Below are 24211 nucleotides of genomic sequence, written 5' to 3' on the forward strand. Positions count from 1 at the left end.
ACCGGAAGTAGAAACCATCTGAAGGTCAAAGGTTGCCTGTATGTGGTGACGTTTCACACAGAGCGGAAGTTGTGAGCTTGTTTTTTGGATCTCACCGGTCCCTTCGTTACGCTGGGGGTGTATTCGGTGTCTGATTCCCTGGGACTCCTCCAATAACAGGAAAGAAGAGCCAGCAGCGAGGCAGCTCCCTAGAGACCGTGGGAAGGCCATAGGATCCCCCAGCTGGGGGCTGATTTCACAAGCGGTACTATAACCACTGCGCACCACACTGTAACAGGGCCAGTCTGTAATGTGGGAGACTATCAGGAATTCAAACCTTTCATTGATTTATTTTTAAACCCAAAATAGACAAAAAAAAAAAAACCCCAAAATGTTGGACCATGTTTACAGTTTTCCAATTTTGCCTTAAAATTTAGAAAATTGACTTAGAATTTTTTGTATTACTGTGTTTGTAAAATGCCAACATATTCCGTAGCGCTGTACAATAGGTGGACTAACAGACGTAGAATATTTTGTATTACTGTATTTGTAAAACGCCAACAAATTCTGTAGCGCTGTACAATAGGTGGACTAACAGACGTAGAATTTTTTGTATTACTGTCTTTGTAAAATGCCAACAAATTCCGTAGCGCTGTACAATAGGTGGACTAACAGAAATGTATTCGCAACGAGACAAGTTGGACGCACGGAAACGGGGTGTTGAGGGCCCTGATCAAATGAGCTTTATATACTAGAGGGAGTGAGGGTAAAGGGGCACAAGAGGTAAGGGTAGGATAGAAACATAGAATGTGATGGCAGATAAGAACCATTCGGCCCATCTAGTCTGCCCAATTTTCTAAATACTTTCATTAGTCTCTGGCCTTATCTTATAGTTCGGATAGCCTTATGCCTATCCCATGCATGCTTAAACTCCTTTACTGTGTTAACCTCTACCACTTCAGCTGGAAGGCTATTCCATGCATCCACAACAGTTGGTAAAAGTAATACTTCCTGATGTATTTTGTTTACGGAAAAAAGTAGATTAGGATGGTTTACAGTTATGGGGTTTGTTTTTTGGATGATATGTTTAGCAGAGGAAGCAACGTGGGTTATCAAGGTGCGGGTAAGGAAAGCTTTTAATAGTTTTTAATTGAATTCTTCATGACTCACACTTGGTGAATAAACCTTGTTATTCCCATATGTCTTATTGGTTAACGCCTCAAAACCGCCTGCTATATTGTCCATTCTACTTGCCCTCACCTGTTATTCCATATGTCTACACTTTTCAATGTTTACTCTGCTGTTGTAATGGAAAAATAGATGAAGCTATTGGGTTTTATTCCAGCGAATTAAATAAGGTTATTTCTTCCAAAATAGTAAGTGCGTATTCGGATTGAATTTATAGAACAGTTTTGAGACCTGTGGAATATGTTGGTAGTTTATGCTTCAGGGAAAATTGTCACGCACCAATCACCCTTTTCCAACAATCCATTGGTTCTCGTAGAGAAAATGTAATCCAATATTTTATAGAGAAGCTGTAGAGAGTGTGTGTGATAATGTCAAAGGTCTTAAGGAGGAAGTGCCTCTAGTGACTGCCACCAGAGGGTTGTTCTTGGACAGATGTAAACATTGCCTTTTGTCATCAACAGTGTTTTTTGTTGCCTTAAAAAGGGACAGCATTCACGCACAAAAAATAATATATTAACATGGAGTCATTTTGTTACTAGGCGCGCCCCTTTAAAATGTAGAAATCCACACTCTCTTATCCTGCAACTTGGCTCATTGTCAATCCTTATCATGATCTCTGACCTGTTTACCTGGTCGTCAGCGTAAAGAAAGTATACAGGAAAGAGGAGAAATTAAACTGTTTCTAGTTCTTCTCTACATTTGCATTGATTGCCCTGCCTAAATTGAACTGGATTGTAATTTGCCTTATAGTCTTAGTTATGTTCCCTTATCTCCAATTACATTAATCAATTCCTATAGTCTAGTGTCCCTGCTATTCTCCCTCATTGCCTCCCAGTCTCATAACCAACTCACCCCAACGTCTGAATCCCCTCAACAATATCCAGCCCTATAACTCCCAGCACAAATTGCATGACTTCATATTTCTCATCATTAGCCCATTACATTACCTCATTACCCTAGCCCCAGTCAACGCCTCAACATCATACTTGTAATCTCCTCATCAAGAATGAAATGGTAAATTTATGACATCATCTCCCTGTTTGCTCCCTCATCAAGTACAGCATAGTACTGTGAGGGAGCAGTGTCAGACTGTGTACCTGAAAATGCACCCAGCCTGTCTGTCATTGCTTCCTTGCTGTACAACTGCAAAGGGACTGACAACTCAAATGGGTTCACAGAAAGGGACTTTTGGAAGATCCTAGTGAGCAGTCTCTCAGTACACTTGTTTGTGCCTCAGCACTATTAGTTGACTTGGAGGTAGGTCTGAATACTTTTTTTCTCTTTACCTCCCTTGGTTGAGATGAGGCAGTCTCTAGTAGCAACATGGGGCATAAAAGTAATATACAGAGGAAAGACCAATGTATTTTTATTTTTTTTATTTGTATATGTGAAATTAATTGTCAAGACCTTTTTTTTTTTTTTTTATTCGATCTATCATGATACTTTGGAGAGCGTTCAGAGAAGGGCTACTAAACTGGTTCATGGATTGGAGGATAAAAGTACAAGGAAAGGTTAAATGATCTTAACATGTATAGCTTGGAGGAAAGACTAGACAGGGGGGTATGATAGAAACATTTAAATACATAAAGGGAATCAACACAGTAAAGGAGGAGACTATATTTATATTTAAAAGAAGAAAAACTACCATACCAAGACCGTCTTAAATTAGGGCACAGGTTTAAAAATATCAGGACGTATTACTTTACTGAGTGTTGTGGATGCATGGAATAGCCTTCCAGTGGTAGAGGTTAACACAGTGTAGGAGTTTAAGCCAAATGGTTCTTATCTGCCGTCACATCCTATGTTTCTATCATCTTTTGTATATGTCATGCTTGTTGTTGAGATAACTGATTACAGATTATCTATATGTACCCTATTAATCACATTCTCTTGTTATTAACTAACTAGCACAGACTTTGCTTTGAGTCTTCTGAGTAAAATGGAGATACATATAGCAATTACATGTTTTTTTGTTGTTGCAGGTTGGGTAAAACTATAGGCGTTCAAGATGGTTTTGGCAGATTTAGGAAGAAAAATCACATCAGCACTGCGCTCATTGAGCAATGCTACAATCATTAATGAAGAGGTAAGTTGATATGTTAGAGTATTCCTTGAAGTGTTCAGATTCACGCCTCCCTATCATACATGGATATATAGTAAGCAACAAACTGTTTATTTCAGGCCATCATTGTTTAATTCTTTATCCAAATGTAATTTCATCTGCTGTTCACACTGTCCAATATTGATTTTGACATTTTTTATTTTTTTACACATATTTCTTGCTTAGGAAATCACTGTAGCTTTAAACTTTGTTTCTTCAGGTGTCTTGTATTTATATTTTTGCACATGGCACCACAGGTTAGCCATAATTCTTTGACATAATATAGCAAGGCTTTTTCAAATGTGTGTATGTTTTAGGTTCTCGGTGCTATGCTGAAAGAAGTCTGTGCGGCTCTACTAGAAGCTGATGTGAACATAAAACTTGTAAAGCAGCTAAGAGAAAATGTCAAGTAAGTTAAATATTAAAATAACATTTATTTAGTAAGTTGGTTACCTACACTGGATTATTGTTTATATTGGATTTTGAAGGGTCACTTTTACCAAAAACACTGGTTCATAATAGCAGAGTTTCACTCTGTTACAGCAGAAGCGCCTCTAGTGGTGTCAGTATGTGTATGGTAATCCTTCAAGGTATATCTTGAATGTTTTACATTAACGAGTTAAAACTGCACCCCAACCACTTCATTGAGATGAAATGGTCTGGGTACATTCAGCTTGTCTTTAATATAAAATAATTAAGTAGATAAAAAGATCAGATGTAGCTAATATTATTGCAAATGGTAAGCAATCAAAGTTAATTTCCTATGAAAATGAGGGTGTCGAGATTCATTTATATATATGTTACAGTTAAAGTGAGAAATCAGTTAATGTGCACATTACCTAGTTAATCTGCAGATTAACTGATTTGCTTTGTTAAAGTGCGGAATCAAGTTTTCCGCACTTTACTTAGGTAATATGCACATTAACTGCTTCCGTATAGTTAAAGTGCAAAATGTTTGTTTCTTTCCCTCGGTAAAAGAGGAATTGTTTATTACAAAAAACATCCTTGCAGAACCTGTTTCACCCTTTCAGTGCAAAAGTTTGTTTCTTTCCCTTGGTGAAAAGGAAATTATTTATTACAAAAACGTCCTCGCAGAACTGGTTTCACCCTTTCAGTGCAGTCGCTGCAGAGTCGTTCACTTCTTGTCTGAAGGCAGAACGATTCTGTGTGAACCTGTCTCTATTCTTTTTGTGAGCAAGTTCCTTTCAATGCCCTCCACCATCAAATTCTCAAAGCATAGACACATGGCTTGTTGCTTCTCAGAGGCGGCTGGCTACTAACAAGTCTGAGAAATATTTCTCTCATTGAGGAGAATGAGACCAAGGAGAGGTCTGCTCATGGACCACTGATTCCGACAGTCTTCAAATATATGATATTGAGAACAGTGGAGAGCATCTGCTCAGATCATTTCAGGGTGTTGCTGCATAATGTGCAGGAAGCGCTCACTCTCTTGTGGTGGTGGGGGCTCCTCGTTTCTTACCAGTTCGGGATAACTGTTTGAAGAGGTATGTGACTATGTGGTCCAGACAAGAACAGAACAGCAGCCTGTGCACACCATGGTGTCCTCCAGAGCTGTGAGCCCCTCCGAGATGGAGGACAGAATTATTTTATTGCATTTTAACTAGAACAATAAACAAGGAGATATGCAAATCGTCTCAGTATGTAAATGGGACTCACTGCATAGTCTGGAAAAATATATAGCGCGGTTGAGTCTGAATACAAGACCTGGCTATCAAAATAATATGGTCAGAGACCCCAATCAAACAAAGTATATACAAGTGATCCTACAATCCAATGCCAGCCCAGGGTAGTAAATATAAGGAGATAATTTAGTGGATATCCTCACTCCACCCTAATAATACGCTTTATTGTGATCTGCTATAGGGATATGAGTGTCAAATAACTGAATCTCCATAATCTATACATCCTAGGGAATGTATAGGGAAACGTACGTACGTCCTAGGGAAACGCACGTTTCGGTGCTAAGGAGATGCACCTTCGTCAGGGGCCAACATATGACTGATAGGAAGCCTCTTAAATACCAGGGGACATGATTACCTTATGGCCAATAGGATGTAGGGGTGTGTATCACCAGCTGTCTGTAATATCCTGGCTGTCAGACTGCGACCGCATCAACTCCGTGGTGAGTATGGAGGAGGAGTCTATAGCCGGTCACGTGACCTGCCGTGCCGCGCGTCACATGACGCATCCGGCATTTCCCTAACTGGGCGTGGCCCGTTCGTCATCGCCGCTCAGCTCCGCCCATCATCCTCACGTGGGCCATGTGACAGCGGGGCAAACTGAATTGAGTTTGAATTGAGCGGGGAGACAATTCAGTTTGCCCCGCTGTCACATGGGGTCCGCCCACGTGAGGATGATGGGCGGAGCTGAGCGGCGATGACGAACGGGCCACGCCCAGTTAGGGAAATGCCGGATGCGTCAGGATATTACAGACAGCTGGTGATACACACCCCTACATCCTATTGGCCATAAGGTAATCATGTCCCCTTGTAGTTGGGGTATTTAAGAGGCTTCCTATCAGTCATATGTTGGCCCCTGACGAAGGTGCATCTCCTTAGCACCGAAACGTACGTTGGGCGTTTTCTCTGCACTGGGCACTGGTGTTTGTAGCACCATGATCACTATTTAATTTAATTTCCTTCTTTTTCTTTCCTATGCCTGTCTAGTTAGTTTTACAGGGAGAGAGGCTTTCTTAATTTAAATCATCAGTCTGATTTTGACTGACTTTTTTTACTCCTATATCAGTTTCAATCTCTCTCTGTCCTGAAGATAGCTCAAACTTTGAGCCTTTATTTATCCTAACACTGACATTCCCTAGGATGTATAGTTTATGGAGATTCAGTTATTTGACACTCATATCCCTATAGCAGATCACAATAAAGCGTATTATTAGGGTGGAGTGAGGATATCCACTAAATTATCTCCTTATCTTTACTACCCTGGGCTGGCATTGGATTGTAGGATCACTTGTATATACTTTGTTTGATTGGGGTCTCTGACCATATTATTTTGATAGCCAGGTCTTGTATTCAGACTCAACAGCGCTATATATTTTTCCAGACTATGCAGTGAGTCCCATTTACATACTGAGACGATTTGCATATCTCCTTGTTTATTGTTCTGTTTATACTTTGGGTTAAGCCCCTCTGAGACATCTGGAGTCTCATATCGGTACTCCTGTCTCTGCGTAACATCTAACACCACTGCTCCCTCTTGGGAGATTTTGGGGTAGTGTGCACGGGTGTTACACAGGGACATAGAACTTTTTGTTCTTTGTTTTTTTTGCATTTTAACTAGTAGGTAATGTGCAGATTATTTAGGTAATTTGCAGATTACCTAGGTAATGTGAGAAATATTTGAGAAACGAAATCATTTTCTGCACTTTAACTGTAACATATATATTTATTTATTAGAACCTCTTGTTTTGGAAGCTCTGTGCTCTCCCCATCTTAGTTATTTATATATACACCAAAGGGTTTCTAGATGCTTTCTGAGTTGGATCAGAAAAGACAGTGTTTGGATTACTGAGACTGAAGGGACAGTCTCCATACCACACTACAAACCGTAGTTGTTCTGGTGTTTTGAGTGTCCCTTGAATACAATAAAATGTTAAAATAAAACTTACAATGTATCTTCAACAGTCTGTTAGACTCATCCTGAAATATAAGCATTGGAAAGTTATAGATGAAAATGCTACTAACCTAGCTTAAAGGACCACTCTAGGCACCCAGACCACTTCAGCTTAATGAAGTGGTCTGGTTGCCAGGTCCCTCTAGGATTAACCCTTTTTTTTTTATATAAACATAGCAGTTTCAGAGAAACTGCTATGTTTATAATAGGGTTAATCCAGCCTCCAAATCCTCTAGTGGCTGTCTCTCTGACAGCTGCTAGAGGCGCTTGCGTGATTCTGACTGTGAAAATCACAGTGAGAGCACGCAAGCGTCCATAGAAAAGCATTGTAAATGCTTTCTTATGAGACCGGCTGAATGCGCGCGCAGCACTTGCCGCGCATGCGCATTCAGCCGAAAGGGAGGATCGGAGGCGGAGAGGAGGAGGAGAGCTCCCCGCCCGGCGCTGGAGAAAGGTAAGTGTTTAACCCCTTCCTCTCCCCAGAGCCCGGCGGGAGGGGGTCCCTGAGGGTGGGGCACCCTCAGGGCACTATAGTATGTTTTCCTGGCACTATAGTGGTCCTTTAACAGTTATTCAGCACTGCAAGGCCAGTGTCCATTGTACACTAACCAGATTAAACGAGATAAAGTGATCTGGGTGCTTATAGTGTCCCTTTAATCTACAAACCCTCATATATTTTCTGAGCATTCGTAAAAAAGTTTCTTTCCTCTAATGCATTTTGCCTCAATATATATTCTTGTGTGTGCAGCTTTTTAAATATATTTTATTTAGTTAGTTTAGGAAATCCCCTATTTTTTATTTCTAAAGGTACTAAAGCGCTTTGTTTTTTGTGTAGGTCTGCTATTGATCTGGAAGAAATGGCATCTGGCTTGAATAAGCGCAAGATGATCCAGCATGCTGTCTTCAAAGAACTTGTCAAGGTAAACGACTAGTTTAAAAGAATGTATATATTTAATTTTGGGGAGTCCTGCTGGCCTTTTTTTAAATTTTAAAGTTGCAAGTTTCTTTACTCCTACATAAGATAATTGTCTTGTCAATTTTTGACTCTCTGATTTGAGTTATTTGCTTTTTAAATAGGTATCTTAAAATATATATATATATATATATATATATATATATATATATATATATATATATATATATATATATATATATATATATATATATATATATATATATATATATATATATATATATATATATATATATATATTATCTCCTCTGTATACACTTCAAACATAAAGTGGCCAACAGGACATCATTCAATTTGCTGGATACCAGTTGGTAGGAGGGGATCCTGCAGTAAATCTGCACCTTTAGGTTGGCTTTATTGCCTGTCATTCTGAAGAACTGCTTTCCATCTGTGGTTAAACTACAAGTCCAAGATGTTCAGCAATCCTCCTAAAAGTAAAGGAGTAATTCTATGGCCGGCTAGACATCACTGGAGTGGGTGTTCCACGGCAATTGAGGAGCTATATTTTGACTTCCAGTGATCTGCAGGTGTTTTTATTACATAAAGGCAAAGTGCAGCTGTAGTATTATGTTAGATGTTGTGTACATTCTGGGCTGGAGTACCCCTTTAAAGGACATGTTTGTCAAACTTTGATATCAGCTGTTTCTTGTGCTCTATCAGTTAATGTAGAGTTCACCATAGATGACCATGTTGTAAAATTTCCATGTGAGAATATTTGTGACCCATAACTGGTTTATTATTCTCCACAGCTAGTTGATCCTGGGGTTAAAGCATGGACTCCAACTAAAGGAAAACCAAATGTCATAATGTTTGTGGGTTTACAAGGAAGTGGAAAAACAACCACATGTTCAAAGGTAAGTGAAGAACAAGATGGGCCAAAGGCTAGATTCATCTTCATTATGGTATTTGTTTTGCAAAGGGATAGTGGCAACCACAAGCCACATTCTTTTTATTACTCATCAACTACATAACAAAATAAATTCAGTACAAGGGTTCTAGTCCTTTAGTCGTGCATATGTAAAAGTACCATTTTCTTTCGTCCCCTTACAGTAAAAAGACTTGCAGACATTTCCAGTCCTGCTTACATCAAATCTGAGCAAACTCTTTCTTTGAACTAATCTTTTTCAGACCTAGTTCTGAGATTTCCAGGTTAATTTAAGTTCATCTAATGGATCTGTTGTAAATTTTGTCTTACAGTTGGCATATTACTATCAGAGGAAAGGTTGGAAGACATGTTTGATATGTGCGGACACATTCAGAGCAGGTTAGTTTTCAATCTTTTGTTTGGCTTTTTACTTTACCTTATTTATTTTATGTAACACTGAAGCCTGCTGAGATTGTCTCAGTTTGAGACATTCAAAGGGTGAATAGTGTACATTTTTGTGAAAGATGTCATGGTTTTAAACCTGCAATGTGTGAAATACTTTTAACTAAGTTTTGAACTAAACACATTTGTAAGTATTGGGATTAAACTAATATCTGTACCCCTTCTTTAATCTGCCAGGATTTGATTTTAATTATTTTATTATTAGCTGCTGCCATGTGTCTATCCTTCCAATAAATATAATTCGTCATTAATTATAAAGGACAACTGTCATCAAATGTTCATCTTTCTTTTTTTTGCAAGTTTATTACATTTAATTAAACTTTATTTTCCCTTCAGATTAGAGGCAGTGCTTTACCAATGGGATTTCTAATCTGGAGGGAAAAATAGGCAGGCAATTCTCCAACTTTTTTAAGATATGTTCAAAGATCATGCTGTGGTCGGAAGTGCACCTCCTATCGATCTCGGCGGTTCACATACTGGGAAAATTCGACGTATTGGCAGACGCCCTGAGTCGTCATCACTTAAAACAAACAGATTGGTCCCTTTCGTGCAGAATTTTCAGGCTTATTTCAGACCGTTTCGGTTGTCCAGAAATAGACCTTATGGCCTCCAGGACAAACAGGAAGACAAGACGGTTTGCATCTCTGAACCCTGCAGACAAGCCAGATATCATAGATGCTCTGTCAGTACCATGGAAGTTCAACCTTGCATATGTATTCCCACCAGTAGTTCTTATTCCCAAAGTGCTTCAAAAGATCAAGTTGGAAAAAGTAAGGATTATCATAATCCTCCCCTGGTGGCCAAGAAGAAGTTGGTTTTCGGTTCTTCTAAATATTCCAGGGGCCACTTTTTGGAAGCTTCCTCTGTCAGAAGAAATTCTAGATCACTCCATGGTTCCTCTTCCAACCCTTCAGAGATTCCAGTTGACGGCTTGGTGTCTGAACTCCAGATTTTAAAGAGTAAAGGGCTAGATCCTGAGGTCATAACAATTTTATTGGCTACTAAAAAAGAGTCTACGTCTAAAGTTTACTCCAAGATTTGGAAGAAATTTTGTCAGTGGTGTTGTAGGTTTAAAGAGGACCCTGTTTCCACCTCTATCCAAAAGATTCTCAAATTCCTTCAGATGGGATTCGCAAAGGGATTGAAGCCAGCATCTTTAAAATTACAAGTTTCAGCTATCAGTTTCTTTTCTTTCAGGTGTTTAGCCTCAAACATTCTGATATCTAGATTCTTCAGGGCTCTGGGCCGTTTAGTTCCAAACATAAGGGAAACCTGTCCGCCCTGGGATCTAAATTTAGTTTTATCCGCTCTTTGTGAGCCGCCCTTTGAACCTCTAGCAGAGGCATCTCTGAAGATTTTATCTTTAAAAAAGTTTTTTTGGTGGCAATCACATCGGCCAAGAGGGTGGGAGAAATCCAAGCTCTACGGCCGAATTTTCCGTTTTTGGTCTTTCATCAAGACAAGGTGGTTTTAAAGCTCGACCCTTCATTTATTCATAAGGTTTTGAATTCTTTTATCATCAACCAAGAAGTGGTATTGCCTACTTTCTGCCAAAATCCTTCAATTGCCTTGGAAAGAAAGTTTCACTGCCTAGACGTGAAGAGATGTCTTATGCAATATCTTGAATCTACTGAATCTTTTAGAAAAGATAAATTAGTCTTTTAGTCTTGATAAATGGCACAAGGAAAGGGATGAACGCTTCAAAGAGTTCTCTGGCTAGATGGCTGAAGGATTGTATTCTTTTGGCTTATTCCTCAAGCAACGCGGAAATTTCAGGCCCCCTAAAGGCCCATTCAACCAGGGCTATATCTACGTCTTGGGCTCTGCATGCGGCAGCTACTCCTTCTCAGATTTGTTCAGCGGCTACTTGGTCTTCTCTGCATACATTCTCGAAGCATTACAGGTTAGACATACTGGCCTCAGAAGATGCAGCTTTTGGGCGAAAGGTGCTACAAGCAGTGGTGAAATAAATCCCGCCCTTTGGAATTGCTTTGTCATATCCCATTGGTAAAGCACTGCCTCTAATCTGAAGGGAAAAACATAAATTTTTACTTACCGTAAATGTCTTTTTCCTGAAGATTAGAGGCAGTGCTATAATTCCTCCCCCCTTTTTTTCTAATAAACTCGGAATTGTGCATGTATCGGCTTGTGTATTTTCTGGGGTTGTTTGAGGTGAGCTGTTATTTAAAGGAATGTAGTTTAATTAAGGGGAGTGTCTTAAAAAAGTTGGAGAATTGCCTGCCCATTTTTCCCTCCAGATTAGAAATCCCATTGGTAAAGCACTGCCTCTAATCTTCAGAAAAAAGAAATTTACGGTAAGTAAAAATTTATGTTTTTAAATTATGATGTATTTTTATGGAATTGAGCAGTCATGTTGGGAGACACTATTGTTATCTGACCAACTGCTGCGCAGCCTAGCTTGATTGCTGCTGCAATTTCACGTAGAACAATCACAGCAGCAGGTAAGGTAGGTTGAGCAGCAGTTGGTCAGATAAGAGTCTGACTGACTGAACCTGGCTGATCAGCCAGATGGAAAGTGAAATTGTATTAAATCAATATACATCATGTAAAAATCATTTTCATTCAATGGAATACACTTTTTAAAAATTAATTAATAAAGTGAATTGAAAATCGAGATAGCCTTTAACCTTCATTAACAGGCATCCTAAAAAACATTTATACCAGAATGAAACTTGCTGAAAATGTGTGTATTTTGTACCTGGTTTTCTTAAGAATATTCCCCGTGCTTAATGAATGGGTTACAACTTTTTTTTGTAGGAGCCTTTGATCAGCTGAAACAGAATGCAACTAAAGCTAGAATCCCCTTCTACGGAAGGTAAGTCGAGACCTGTGCGATTGGCTTTAAATGCTCAAACATGTTGTGACTGTGTGTCGTCTTTTAGTAACCAGAAAGATAGAGCATCTGCTCGATAACGACAGCCTATAGAACTTTCTACTCGATAATATATACATTTACAGAGTTGTTTACTAAAGTGAATTTCAAATACAAGGTACAAGTAGCCAAACTGACGATCTTTTCTAAGCACACTATGTTTCCTGTGTGTGTATGTATGTATATATATATATATATATATATATATAGTGTGGTCTTAAATTTGAAATTAAAATATAATTACTTTGGATTCTCACGTTAGTAAATAACCTTGTCAAATTTGCTTAGTTTCAGCAATATGTTTGGTTATATATCATTTATCACATTGGTTATTGTACATTTTGGCACATTTATCTATCTGCAAAACTGATTTAATCTGTAAATTTGTATAAACCTTAATAATAATTTCTCTAGGTTTCATATTATTTATACTCTTTTTAAATTATTTTTCATGTTTAAGACCATTAACTGGCATGTCCGTAGTGATTAACGCTGTGTTTATTCACAGCTAGGTTTTCAAGGGAAAATATAGGTTTTATTACTTACCAGCGCCAATGTCCCTCAGCGCTAGGTCAGGCTTTGCCTTCGCTCCTCCTCTTCTGTCAGCCGGCGGGGCACCTAATACGCATGCGCAGCGATCACCACAATTGCATTAGGACTTCCCCCATAGGAAAGTATTGTATAATGCTTTCCTATAGGGTTTTGAGTGACGCTGGGTGTCCTCATGCAGAGCGTGAGGAGGTCCAGCGTCCGTAATGCGACCATAAGTTGCCTAGCCACCTGAAAGACCCTCTACAGGCTGTCTGGTAGACACAGCCACTAAAGGTGGAGTTATCCCTGCAAGATAATTATTGCCGTTTATCAAAATCAATTACAATTACAGCGTTGAACGTTCTTGGACACTGTACTCAGACTACTTCCATGAGTTTAACCCCTTAAGGACCAAACTTCTGGAATAAAAGGGAATCATGACATGTCACACATGTCATGTGTCCTTAAGGGGTTAAGGGATCTGGGTGCCTATAGTGTCCCTTTTAAGACAAGTGATAAAACTGTTGCAAAATGGGTTGCCACATTACCAGGAAATGGGGCCACGGTACTCCTTTTAATACATTATGGCATCAGTTAATATTTGTACACTGAAACAACATTCTCTCTCCGTCCAGTTACACAGAAATGGATCCTGTCAATATTGCATATGAAGGTGTGGAGAAATTTAAAAATGAGAATTTTGAGATTATCATTGTGGACACAAGTGGGCGACACAAACAAGAAGATTCTCTGTTTGAAGAAATGTTACAAGTTTCCAATGCTGTGGTAAGTTTGTTGTGAAAGGGCAAAAAATATATAATCCGTTCGATTTGGGGAATCTAGAAAGCAGTAAAGGTTAGTCTAAATCATAAAGAATTGTGTGTATGTTTTGGATTACTAAATCATATTCTCGTATCTGTTTAAATCTCATGATAAACCAGTCATATATTCATACAAGCACCATGGTGCGGCATAAAATATTTTATCTGTATGCAGTTAGACATCATATTGTAATTTTTTTTATTTTTTTTTATGGCTGGCATCCATTTTTGGTAGATTCCACTAAATGTCATTGATTGAGGGTTTGTGGGACTCCACGTCACCCGGTGATAGGCATAACGAGCTCAGCTGGCCATTTTGGGTTATCACTTCCTCCCAGCAATGCAGAAACAATAGCCAGAGCAGCAAAGAGGATGCGGAATGAGGTTGGCTGAGGACACTCAGTGTCAACTAGTTCAAAAACAGCCAGGCACCATACGCACTTCATTATGAATAAGTGGCTGTGTTGCCTGGAGTATCACTTTTAAAGAACAAAACAAAGTTTAGTAGCTATTTAAGTCCAAATTAAAGGGATCCTATAGTGCCAGGAAAACAAACCCGTTTTCCTGGCACTATAGGGTTAATAGGTCTGCCCCTACCCCTCCTGCTGGGTAAAACCCCTTCAGCCACTTACCTTAATCCAGCGCCTGGCTCCCTCGCTGGTGACCTCTTCTCCCCCTGCCGACGTCGGCTCCCGAGTGAAGCTGCATGCGCTGCCAGATGTGCACGCATTCAAACCCGCCCATAGGAAAGCATTACTCAACGCTTGACTATGGGGATCTGAAATGATGCTGAACTCTGTGGGGACGTCCGGTGTCATTTCAGTGCGATTTTTTTTTTTTTTTTTTTTTTTTTTTTTTTTACCCTCACTGAAAATCGCGGAAGCTGCCTCTAGTGGCTGTCAGGGAGACAGTGTAAACATGGCAGTTTCTCTGAAACTATGTTTACAGCTGCAGGGTTAAACCTGGGGGACCTGGCACTCATTGAGCTGAAGTGGTCTGGGTGCCTATACTGGTCCTTTAAGTACTCAATGTGTATTTTTAAGTAATTGCCTAGGCTTTTATTCTATTCATTGTACACATGCGAACAACTATGGCTGCTACTTTAATCTGAATCGATCATGCAGATATAATGTAGCATCACTAGATATAATTCATATGTTTTCCAATATCTAAAATGAATAGGTGACATTTAATATGATCAATATGATTACCACAGTAGATGTGTGCATATATTTCATTCAGTAATCTGAAATGTGTGTGCGCGCAGTACCGCGATAGTTAGGGCACCAAGCACGTATGCTCACACCGAGTTTGTTTAAGACAACCCCAGGTCAGTATCAATTTGTCAGTGCTAGCAGAATGTAACAACGAATACCTACCCAAGGCAGAGCTTCTAAACTTCACATTTGTGAAAGGCATGATCAATTAAAAACCCCTTTCAGCATCTGCAGGCTTTCTAAAAAATGTAGCAAATACAATTTTGCTCTGATATATTTCAATGCTGTAAATCTATCCGTATGCAAATTAATCCAAAATATAATTTATTTATTTACATTTCAGCAACCTGACAACATTGTGTATGTTATGGATGCCTCCATTGGACAGGCCTGTGAGTCTCAAGCCAAAGCCTTCAAAGACAAAGTAGATGTGGCTTCCGTTATCGTAACCAAGCTAGACGGTCATGCTAAAGGAGGTGGAGCACTCAGTGCGTAAGTATGAGAAATCTTTCTACTTTAAATAGATTTTTCTTTTTAGTGATACAGCTAGTCTATCATGGAGTTGCCTGCTATGTGTTTTAAAGATTTCCATTCTGTTTCCCTACTACAGTCTTTTTATTGTTTTTACTCCACAGTGTTGCTGCCACAAAGAGTCCAATCATTTTCATTGGAACTGGAGAGCACATAGATGATTTTGAACCTTTCAAAACACAGCCTTTCATTAGCAAACTCCTTGGTAAGCAATATGTATGTGTTTTCATCCTATTATATAGGGTGTGTTCTCTCCCCCCCCTCTCCCCCCCTCTCTCTCCCCTCTCTCCCCCTCTCTCTCCCCCTCTCTCTCCCCCTCTCTCTCCCCCTCTCTCTCCCCCTCTCTCTCCCCCTCTCTCTCCCCCTCTCTCTCCCCCTCTCTCTCCCCCTCTCTCTCCCCCTCTCTCTCTCCCCCTCTCTCTCCCCCTCTCTCTCCCCCTCTCTCTCCCCCTCTCTCCCCCTCTCTCTCCCCCTCTCTCTCCCCCTCTCTCTCCCCCTCTCTCTCCCCCTCTCTCTCCCCCTCTCTCTCCCCCTCTCTCTCCCCCTCTCTCTCCCCCTCTCTCTCCCCCTCTCTCTCCCCCTCTCTCTCCCCCTCTCTCTCCCCCCTCTCTCCCCCCCTCTCTCCCCCCCTCTCTCCCCCCCCTCTCTCCCCCCCCTCTCTCCCCCCCCTCTCTCCCCCCCCTCTCTCCGCTCTCTCTCTCCCCCCCCCCGCTCTCTCTCTCCCCCCCCCGCTCTCTCTCTCCCCCCCCCGCTCTCTCTCTCCCCCCCCCGCTCTCTCTCTCCCCCCCCCGCTCTCTCTCTCCCCCCCGCTCTCTCTCTCCCCCCCCCGCTCTTTCTCTCCCCCCCCGCTCTTTCTCTCCCCCCCCGCTCTCTCTCCCCCCCGCTCTCTCTCTCCCCCCCGCTCTCTCTCTCCCCCCCCGCTCTCTCTCTCCCCCCCCCGCTCTCTCTCTCCCCCCCCCCCGCTCTCTCCTTTTTTTTGTTTTTAATATATATATTGGGCAAATGGTAACTGTGTGGAAGAAGTGCTAAAAGTAGAATATTCAAGGACAACAGTGTTGTGACAATAATGCAACATGTAGCACTTTGACAAGGACGTTAAGTGAACGGTCTGTTATAAATGTTTTTGTTTTGAACAATTTTTATTAGATCTACCCAGAAGAAAATTTGCATGAATTTTTTTATTTCCTGCAGCCTTTGCAAGCCCTCTTCTATCTCACATGCACAGACTGAGAGTTTGTGCTGCGGAATACACCAAATAGAGGCTTTCTTATTGAGAAGCTTCTGTGCTGCTTTGAAGTGCACACATGCGATTTTAGCTTTCCGATGGTTCTCAAAGAGCTGTAGTACAGCTTAGTCAGAAGGAAGAAGGGGGGGTTAGTTTCAATCTCAATGATCTCCGCCAATCTAATGCTTTCCCATAGGAAAGCACTGGGAGCATGTTGCGCATGCGCTGCAATACTCTGGGCTGCGCCAATCAGTGTCTCCACTTCACTAGAAAGCACCTCTAGTGGCCGTCTGAGTGACTTCCACTAGAGGTGTTTCTAGGCAGCAATGTAAACACTGCCAGTGTTTTACAATACTAAGACTGTAGGGGGCATGCTACAGTCCCCAGAACCACTACATTAAGTTGTAGTGGTGCTGGTAATAAATATTTTTTTTTTTTTTTTTTTTTTTTTTATTCTAGAACAGTGGGGGGCAATTGCAGCACACTAAAGATTTTAAGAGAAATCACATGATATTGTGCATGCAAGTTATTATAGACGTATTATGAGTTTCTTCGAAATCTTTAACAGTTGGTCCAGAAATCATTGGAGAGATTGAGTGGTGGGGAGGATTAGACCAAACTGGTCTTTAGACTTTCCGTTTTTTTTATTTGATTCTCCTGCCACACAACTATGTAGAATCTGCTACTGTGTATTTCTATGCAGTCACTTTTCCATGTAAAGGGTCTTCTTCTATTGTTTTTCGTGTAAGTGCTATCTCATAGGCATGTCACATAAACATCTGCCTAACACCCACAAGGGTACTCCAGTTACCATACCAGTGATCCTATTTATTTTATGTATTTTTGTCCGTTTATGAATAGCATCTGATATGGTCACAAGAAAACGTTGGGGCAACGTGGGGACTTGTGTGACCTGAGCAAGTTACACCGGCACATTTTTATTTTTTGGGAGGTAGGCTTATAGCTGCAAAAATCATAGATTATGGTGCTTGAAAGATCTCTTTAATGAAAAATCTAATGTTATTAAAAAACAAAACAAAAAAAAACACATTCTATTAATGGCAGCATATACAAAGCGTTTGGGCAATTTGAGGGTTTTCATCATGCAGTCCCTCCCATCTTACTTGGAAGTCAAGTTGCTGATGTGCTTCATTATATTTTACCAGTTGGGTGAGCCAGCTGGGTCATGTTGCATCATTTTATATAGTTTAGGTGAGATATTCAGCTTTCTTCATTGGCAATTTGAGATTGATAGGACTTTAACCCTTTTTTGTTTTGTTTCTCAGGTATGGGTGACATTGAGGGTCTGATAGACAAAGTAAATGAATTAAAGCTGGACGACAATGAAGCCCTCATAGAGAAACTGAAACATGGTAAGACGATCTCCCAAAACATTCTTCACAAAAGGTGCTTCAATGGGCTGAGGAAAAAAAAGTGTGGTATTGGTTAGAATCATGCAATTTAAATGGAATAAATTGTTAATGAGCATAGCTTTAACCATTACGTTCCAAATAATAATAGAATAGTACACTCTTTGGCACTGTTGTGTGCTTGGTAACTAGGAAAACCTATCTGAAATGGAATATTCAAATCTCTTCTACAGCATAGCATGGATAGAGGAACGTGCGCTGTCCCAGTGTTTTCAAACATTGGAATAGTCCTGCAATTGCATCCGATTTGGAATATGCGTTTTAAAACGCCATCAATAATTGTAGCCATTTATCTTATTCACTGTTATATTGATGGCCAACCTAAGTCTCCTAAATTAATTTTCGACTATATTCCTGTTCACAATCTTGGATGTTGGTGATTGGAGTAAGGGTGCCCTTTTTTTTAGACTATGGCATTTATGTTTGACATTCCATTGGCTTGCTTGCAGTCTACTGTTAATCATGTTTACTGTAATATTGATTTTTAAAATATTCTTTCCTTTTCCTTTAGGTCAGTTCACACTGCGAGATATGTATGAACAGTTTCAAAACATCATGAAAATGGGTCCATTTAGCCAGATCTTGGTAAGTGCTTGGAACATCTCAACTTGGCTTTATTTTGTCTAATTCTCATTAACAAATGAGTTTATTACTGCAGGGAGAGCGTAACATATAGTCCTAATGTTGGAAATAAAAGAACACTTCTCTAACCAAATACAATCTTTGGCTGTCACATTTATAGATTTTAAGGGTATGATGTTGCCCAATAGCATAGAGTCAGAAGGTGATTTTAAAAATGCAAAACCTAGAATGTATTATTTAAATTGATACAATGTCACACCTGCGTCACTGATACATTAAGGTAATTTGTTAGTAAAATGATTGCTTTCTCTGTGTTCACAGGGAATGATTCCTGGATTTGGGCAGGATTTTATGAGCAAAGGGAACGAGCAGGAATCCATGGCTCGACTGAAGAAACTCATGACCATAATGGACAGTATGAATGACCAAGGTAAATCCTTACATAATCTATTTCTAGAACTTGGCCTGAGACAAACTGATAGGGATCCTGCTGTCAGTGGGATAACAACCTTTTATGATGTTATTGAATGTTCTTTTGTTTGACACACATTTTCCTTTGGAAGGAGTTAATTAAAAAAAAGTGTATTTATATCACACAAGCCACTTCTCTGACTTTATATGACTTTACATATGAAATACATTTGTAGGCATCAGAATGTTTAACAAAAGATGAGCATTGTGATGGTTGGAATAATTATTTAGAAGAATCCTGTAAAAACAAAATGAATAAAAAGTTTTTAGATATGAACAGCTTTTTTTGCAGAGGACATTCTGTATCATCAGACACCTCAAAATGTGATTATTCTCAGAATTCTGTGAATTAATCAACTAATCTAGTTTTAATAGTATGCTTGACATTGCGTGAGTTGAAGAGGTGTGTTTTTTTTGTTTGTTTGTTTTTTAAATCCAGTAGAAAGCACAGTTTAAGATTATGACCTTTTTGTTTCTGTTTAGAACTTGATAACACGGATGGAGCCAAACTTTTCAGCAAACAGCCTGGAAGAATACAGCGAGTAGCCAGAGGATCTGGGGTATCTACACGAGACGTTCAGGAACTGCTGGCACAGTACACAAAGTTTGCTCAGATGGTTAAAAAGATGGGAGGAATCAAGGGACTCTTCAAAGGTGAAAATAATTGTCTCTTCAGTATAAAGAAAGGGTGCGCCTAATTCACATAAAAAATATATACATACAAGTCCAAAATCCTACAGTAAGTCCGAAGTGATATGTTCCACAAAATATGGAAGGTACTTGGAGATGAAGATAATCTTTACGAATTGACCCTTGTAATTCAGTGGAGATAAACAGAAAGACAAGATCCCAATGGTACAGTATGTCAGCAGAATAAAATGGTAAAATGGTAGTAATAAAATATTACTCACACTTTTCAGAGCTAAAAATCCAGCTCTGATATGGAGTACGTGAAGTGGAATAATCCCCACTCAAGGATGTATGAGGTAGCGCTGGTCAGCAGGTAGTGTGCGTCAGAAGTCCAGCGTTGATCCGGTCCAGTCGAAAATTAAAAAAGAAATAAAATATAGTGCTCTCTGTATAACGTGTAAAACAATAAATGGATGAAAATATACTCACGGTATACAGAGCAGGCTAAACTGCTCGATGTAAGCGTTTGGGTGGTATAATCCCCACCTGTGGATTATTTGTGCTTCTTTTAGAATGCGGAAATATTTATGTAGTCAGGATGGATAAATAAAATATGAAGTAAATTAAAAGGAATATGGCAAACAGAATGTTTGGTGCCAAAAATAATTCCTTTATTACAAGTATTAAAATATAATATCTAGACGCGTTTCGCCCAAAAGGCTTCTTCAAGTAGATAATAATGAAAATAATAAAAAAAAGTTTCATTATTTTCTACTTGAAGAAGCCTTTTGGGCGAAACGCGTCTAGATATTATATTTTAATACTTGTAATAAAGGAATTATTTTTGGCACCAAACATTCTGTTTGCCATATTCCTTTTAATTTACTTCATATTTTATTTATCCATCCTGACTACATAAATATTTCAGCATTCTAACAGAAGCACAAATAATCCACAGGTGGGGATTATACCACCCAAACGCTTACATCGAGCAGTTTAGCCTGCTCTGTATACCGTGAGTATATTTTCATCCATTTATTGTTTTACACGTTATACAGAGAGCACTATATTTTATTTCTTTTTTAATTTTCGACTGGACCGGACCAACGCTGGACTTCTGACGCACACTACCTGCTGACCAGCGCTACCTCATACATCCTTGAGTGGGGATTATTCCACTTCACGTACTCCATATCAGAGCTGGATTTTTAGCTCTGAAAAGTGTGAGTAATATTTTATTACTACCATTTTACCATTTTATTCTGCTGACATACTGTACCATTGGGATCTTGTCTTTCTGTTTATCTCCACTGAATTACAAGGGTCAATTCGTAAAGATTATCTTCATCTCCAAGTACCTTCCATATTTGGTGGAACATATCACTTCGGACTTACTGTAGGATTTTGGACTTGTATGTATATATTTTTTATGTGAATTAGGCGCACACCTTTCTTTCTGTTTTGTATGTTTTTATTCTACCTATAAAAGGGGATTAGGGGAACTCTCCTTTTTTAAGGTGTGTAGCCGTTTTTATATACCAAGTATTTCTCTGTGGCATTTTAGCGCTGACTCCTCTCCCTGTTTCTCTCTTCAGTATAACACAGTGCTGTAAGGCTTTCTTGGTTGTAAGGTAATATCTGTGGCTAAATAACGTTTCCCATCTGTGATTGCTGCAGGAACCATTAGATTAGTTTTGGGTCTGAAGAATATGCTCCATTTTATCGTCTGTAAAATAATATCTCAGAGTTCATGAGCAAGCTACATAGTCTGCAGTGTTGAAAAGTTACTAATCCCATGTAGATATAATAAGAATCTCCACCTCACCAACCATCAATGTTTGTAATGTATTGCTGGCAGTACTGAAAGCAAATGTTACCTGACAAAGGCCAGCTTCAAAAACTTATTTTATTCTATTTTTTTTTTTTTTTTAATTCTCATTCACAATGTTGCAGTTTAGTTGGCTGATTTGTTTACATGGACGTGAGAATGTGCGTTGCTTGCGTGTTGAGTAACTAGTATGTTGTCACAATTCAGTCATAACATTATTTTGCTTTGTTCTTTGAAATTGGAGCCCTGTCATCATCGCTCCCCCCACCATAGCTGACTTGGAGAATTTTTCCAATTCAGCTGTTTTGGTCTGAAATGTAAATCCCCAACAATTGTCACTTTACTCTATAACCTTGTAAGTGTTCTAAAACAGGCCTTTAATTGTTAATGTGATGTTATTTAAAATACCACCAATTTGTTCAACTAGTATAACTTATACCCACTGTAAGGTTAAGAATGTTTGTTTGTTTTTTGTTTTTTAAATCCTAAATTTCCAAACATTTTTGGAATCCAGGTTGTGTGACACAATAGACCACAAAATATCTAAATGAAGCACTTTTTCATTTGTAGGAGGTGATATGTCGAAAAATGTAAATCCATCACAAATGGCCAAACTGAACCAGCAAATGGCTAAAATGATGGACCCCAGAGTATTGCAGCACATGGGTAAGTGTTACATTATAGGATGGAGTCCCCCCCCCAACCCCTATTTTTTTTTTTTCTTCTATGTACTGTATAGTAAATGCATTCAAATATGCAAGTAAATAAGATCAAAAACGGCTTTGGGGTTTCCTGTAAACTCCTGGGATTTTCTGCTTCTGCAGAAGGTTTTGTAAATCCAGTTGCTCCAATAAAAGTGCTAGGCATATCTTGTAAATCCTCTCACTATAGAGGTTTATGGCAGTCGTAGTTCAGTTGTCACATTTGTCCCAAAGTTGTAGACTCTGTAGTTTTCTTCATTTATTTAATAAAACAAACTCGAAATAGGAAGCTATTTACACAGGGAGTGTAAGACTGTTTTTTTTTGTTTTGTTTTTTAAATAAATTAATCATTTCAAGCTGTAAAGCTTTCGGCACAAATATGCCTGTTGACATTCAGCTCCCAGAGTCCCCTGCTTTGTGGCATCTCTACCTCATTATAACATTATCTATTCGCTATTGCTGCTGCAATGCATTCACTTGGCTCTCCCCAAGCTAAAAGGGTAGTCAAACTGGGAGGGGTATCCGCTGTAACCCTCTGCCAAGGCCTAAAAAAGGCCAAAGTGATCCTCCCGGTTTGCTGCATCTCTCATGCAGAGAGAACTTGCCAGCATTTTGATTCTGGACTGCCCTTATGGGTGGGGTCAGTGTGATAAAGCTTTACTCTATAATGGCACACGTGAGCAAAAACTAGACCTGAGTGGAGATTTACCGAAGGGCAAGCTATTGAATTTCTCTAAGCTTTTGTCCTTTCTCCTATTTTCTGTTTTCATTTACAATATGCACCTACAATGTTTGTGCCTGGAGTAACCCTTTGGCTAAAATCGGCCAGGGGGTTGGGCCGAATGCTGTTTTGGCCAATCAGGACCTCTTCATAGATATGCATTGAATCCGTGCATTAAATGGCAGGGCTGCTTACTGTGTAGCCCTGAGCCAGGAATCCCATCCAGTGGCCACCTAAGGAGTGGCCACTTGGAGGTGTCCCTAGGGGCAATGTAAACACTGCCTTTTCTCTGAATGCCTGAAGGGAGCTATTATACTCACCGGAACAACTACATTAAGCTGTGGTTTTTCTGGTGACTATAGTGTCCCTTTAATTTAAATGTTACAATCTTTATATTACTTTTTTGTTTTTATCTCACTCTGCTTTCTTTTGCATGCCTAGCCTAAGATTAAAATTGCAATCCATTCACAAACCACAGCTTCTCGTTTCATCCAACCCACCAACTAACCTTTCTATGTTCTAGGTGGCATGGCCGGCCTTCAGTCAATGATGAGACAATTTCAGCAGGGAGCTGCTGGTAACATGAAAGGCATGATGGGATTTAATAACATGTGAAGAACACTTTCTAACCTTGCGGATACTTCATGCCACCCCTGCCCCACAGCAGGGAGTCTGAACTGCAAAACCTCTTTTGGCAGGAATGTAGCCTGATTTCTGGAAGAACTGTCTTGTGAAATAAATGCAAAAGGAGACTAAAATGTGGTTATTTTAAAATTGTACCTTTTAGTTTACCCTTCACTTTTTAATATTCACATCGTGCAATTCAATATCATATTATTTTTTTCTCCCTTCTGCTCCTTTTTCTTCTTTAAGGACATGCTAGCACTAATGACCTGCTTTAACTTATGGAACAAATTATATTGTGAATGCAAAACTGCACCCATACCATGATTAGAAAGGAGACATTTTGGTTTAAATGGACTTCCAGCAGTATTGGCTATTTACTACTAATCGGTCTCCTATAAAATAAATTTATAAATGGTTGTAATTTTCTTATTATTTTGACACAGTGCTCTTAAGTCAGGAAAAAAAATATTTAAATTTTCAGTACTGTGGAATACTATTGCAATGATTTAATATGAATCACATGGAATGACTGGAAAGTGCATTCACTCTTCTAAAGGCTTTAAAAAGGACTATCCATTCCGTCGTAACCGAGGTTGCATAGGCCAGGTATTCTGTGAAAAATTACCTCCTTGATGGATTCTTTTTAAATCAATCTCTGTAGAGGCTTATGTAGTTTAAAATTTTTGAGTATGTTTGTTTTATCAAGAGAAAGAAACCACAACTTGATTTTATTTATTTATGCTATGCTTGTGATCTCTCTCTCGTAGGCACTCCTCTAGATTT

General features: G+C 39.4%; 1 protein-coding gene across 2 annotated transcripts in view; it reads left to right on the top strand.

Annotated features, from left to right (window-relative positions):
• Positions 1-30: 30 nt before the first annotated feature.
• Positions 31-24211, top strand: part of SRP54 (signal recognition particle 54) — a 46225-nt gene continuing 22044 nt past the window's right edge. The window contains exons 1-16 of one of the 2 annotated variants that reach the window (XM_063439172.1): positions 31-244; positions 3150-3253; positions 3586-3677; positions 7755-7839; positions 8642-8746; positions 9090-9156; positions 11998-12055; positions 13279-13429; positions 15025-15173; positions 15317-15417; positions 17724-17810; positions 18379-18452; positions 18771-18879; positions 19404-19574; positions 21949-22044; positions 23325-24159. In XM_063439172.1, coding sequence (XP_063295242.1) covers positions 3176-3253; positions 3586-3677; positions 7755-7839; positions 8642-8746; positions 9090-9156; positions 11998-12055; positions 13279-13429; positions 15025-15173; positions 15317-15417; positions 17724-17810; positions 18379-18452; positions 18771-18879; positions 19404-19574; positions 21949-22044; positions 23325-23416 — 1515 coding nt within the window. In that variant the 5' untranslated portion in view covers positions 31-244; positions 3150-3175 and the 3' untranslated portion in view covers positions 23417-24159. Of the gene's footprint in view, positions 245-3149; positions 3254-3585; positions 3678-7754; positions 7840-8641; positions 8747-9089; positions 9157-11997; positions 12056-13278; positions 13430-15024; positions 15174-15316; positions 15418-17723; positions 17811-18378; positions 18453-18770; positions 18880-19403; positions 19575-21948; positions 22045-23324; positions 24160-24211 lie in introns of those variants that run through there. The other variant, XM_063439173.1, reaches the window with a different exon arrangement.

Source organism: Pelobates fuscus, chromosome 13, assembly GCF_036172605.1.
Source record: "Pelobates fuscus isolate aPelFus1 chromosome 13, aPelFus1.pri, whole genome shotgun sequence".
Taxonomy (NCBI): Eukaryota; Metazoa; Chordata; class Amphibia; order Anura; family Pelobatidae; genus Pelobates; species Pelobates fuscus.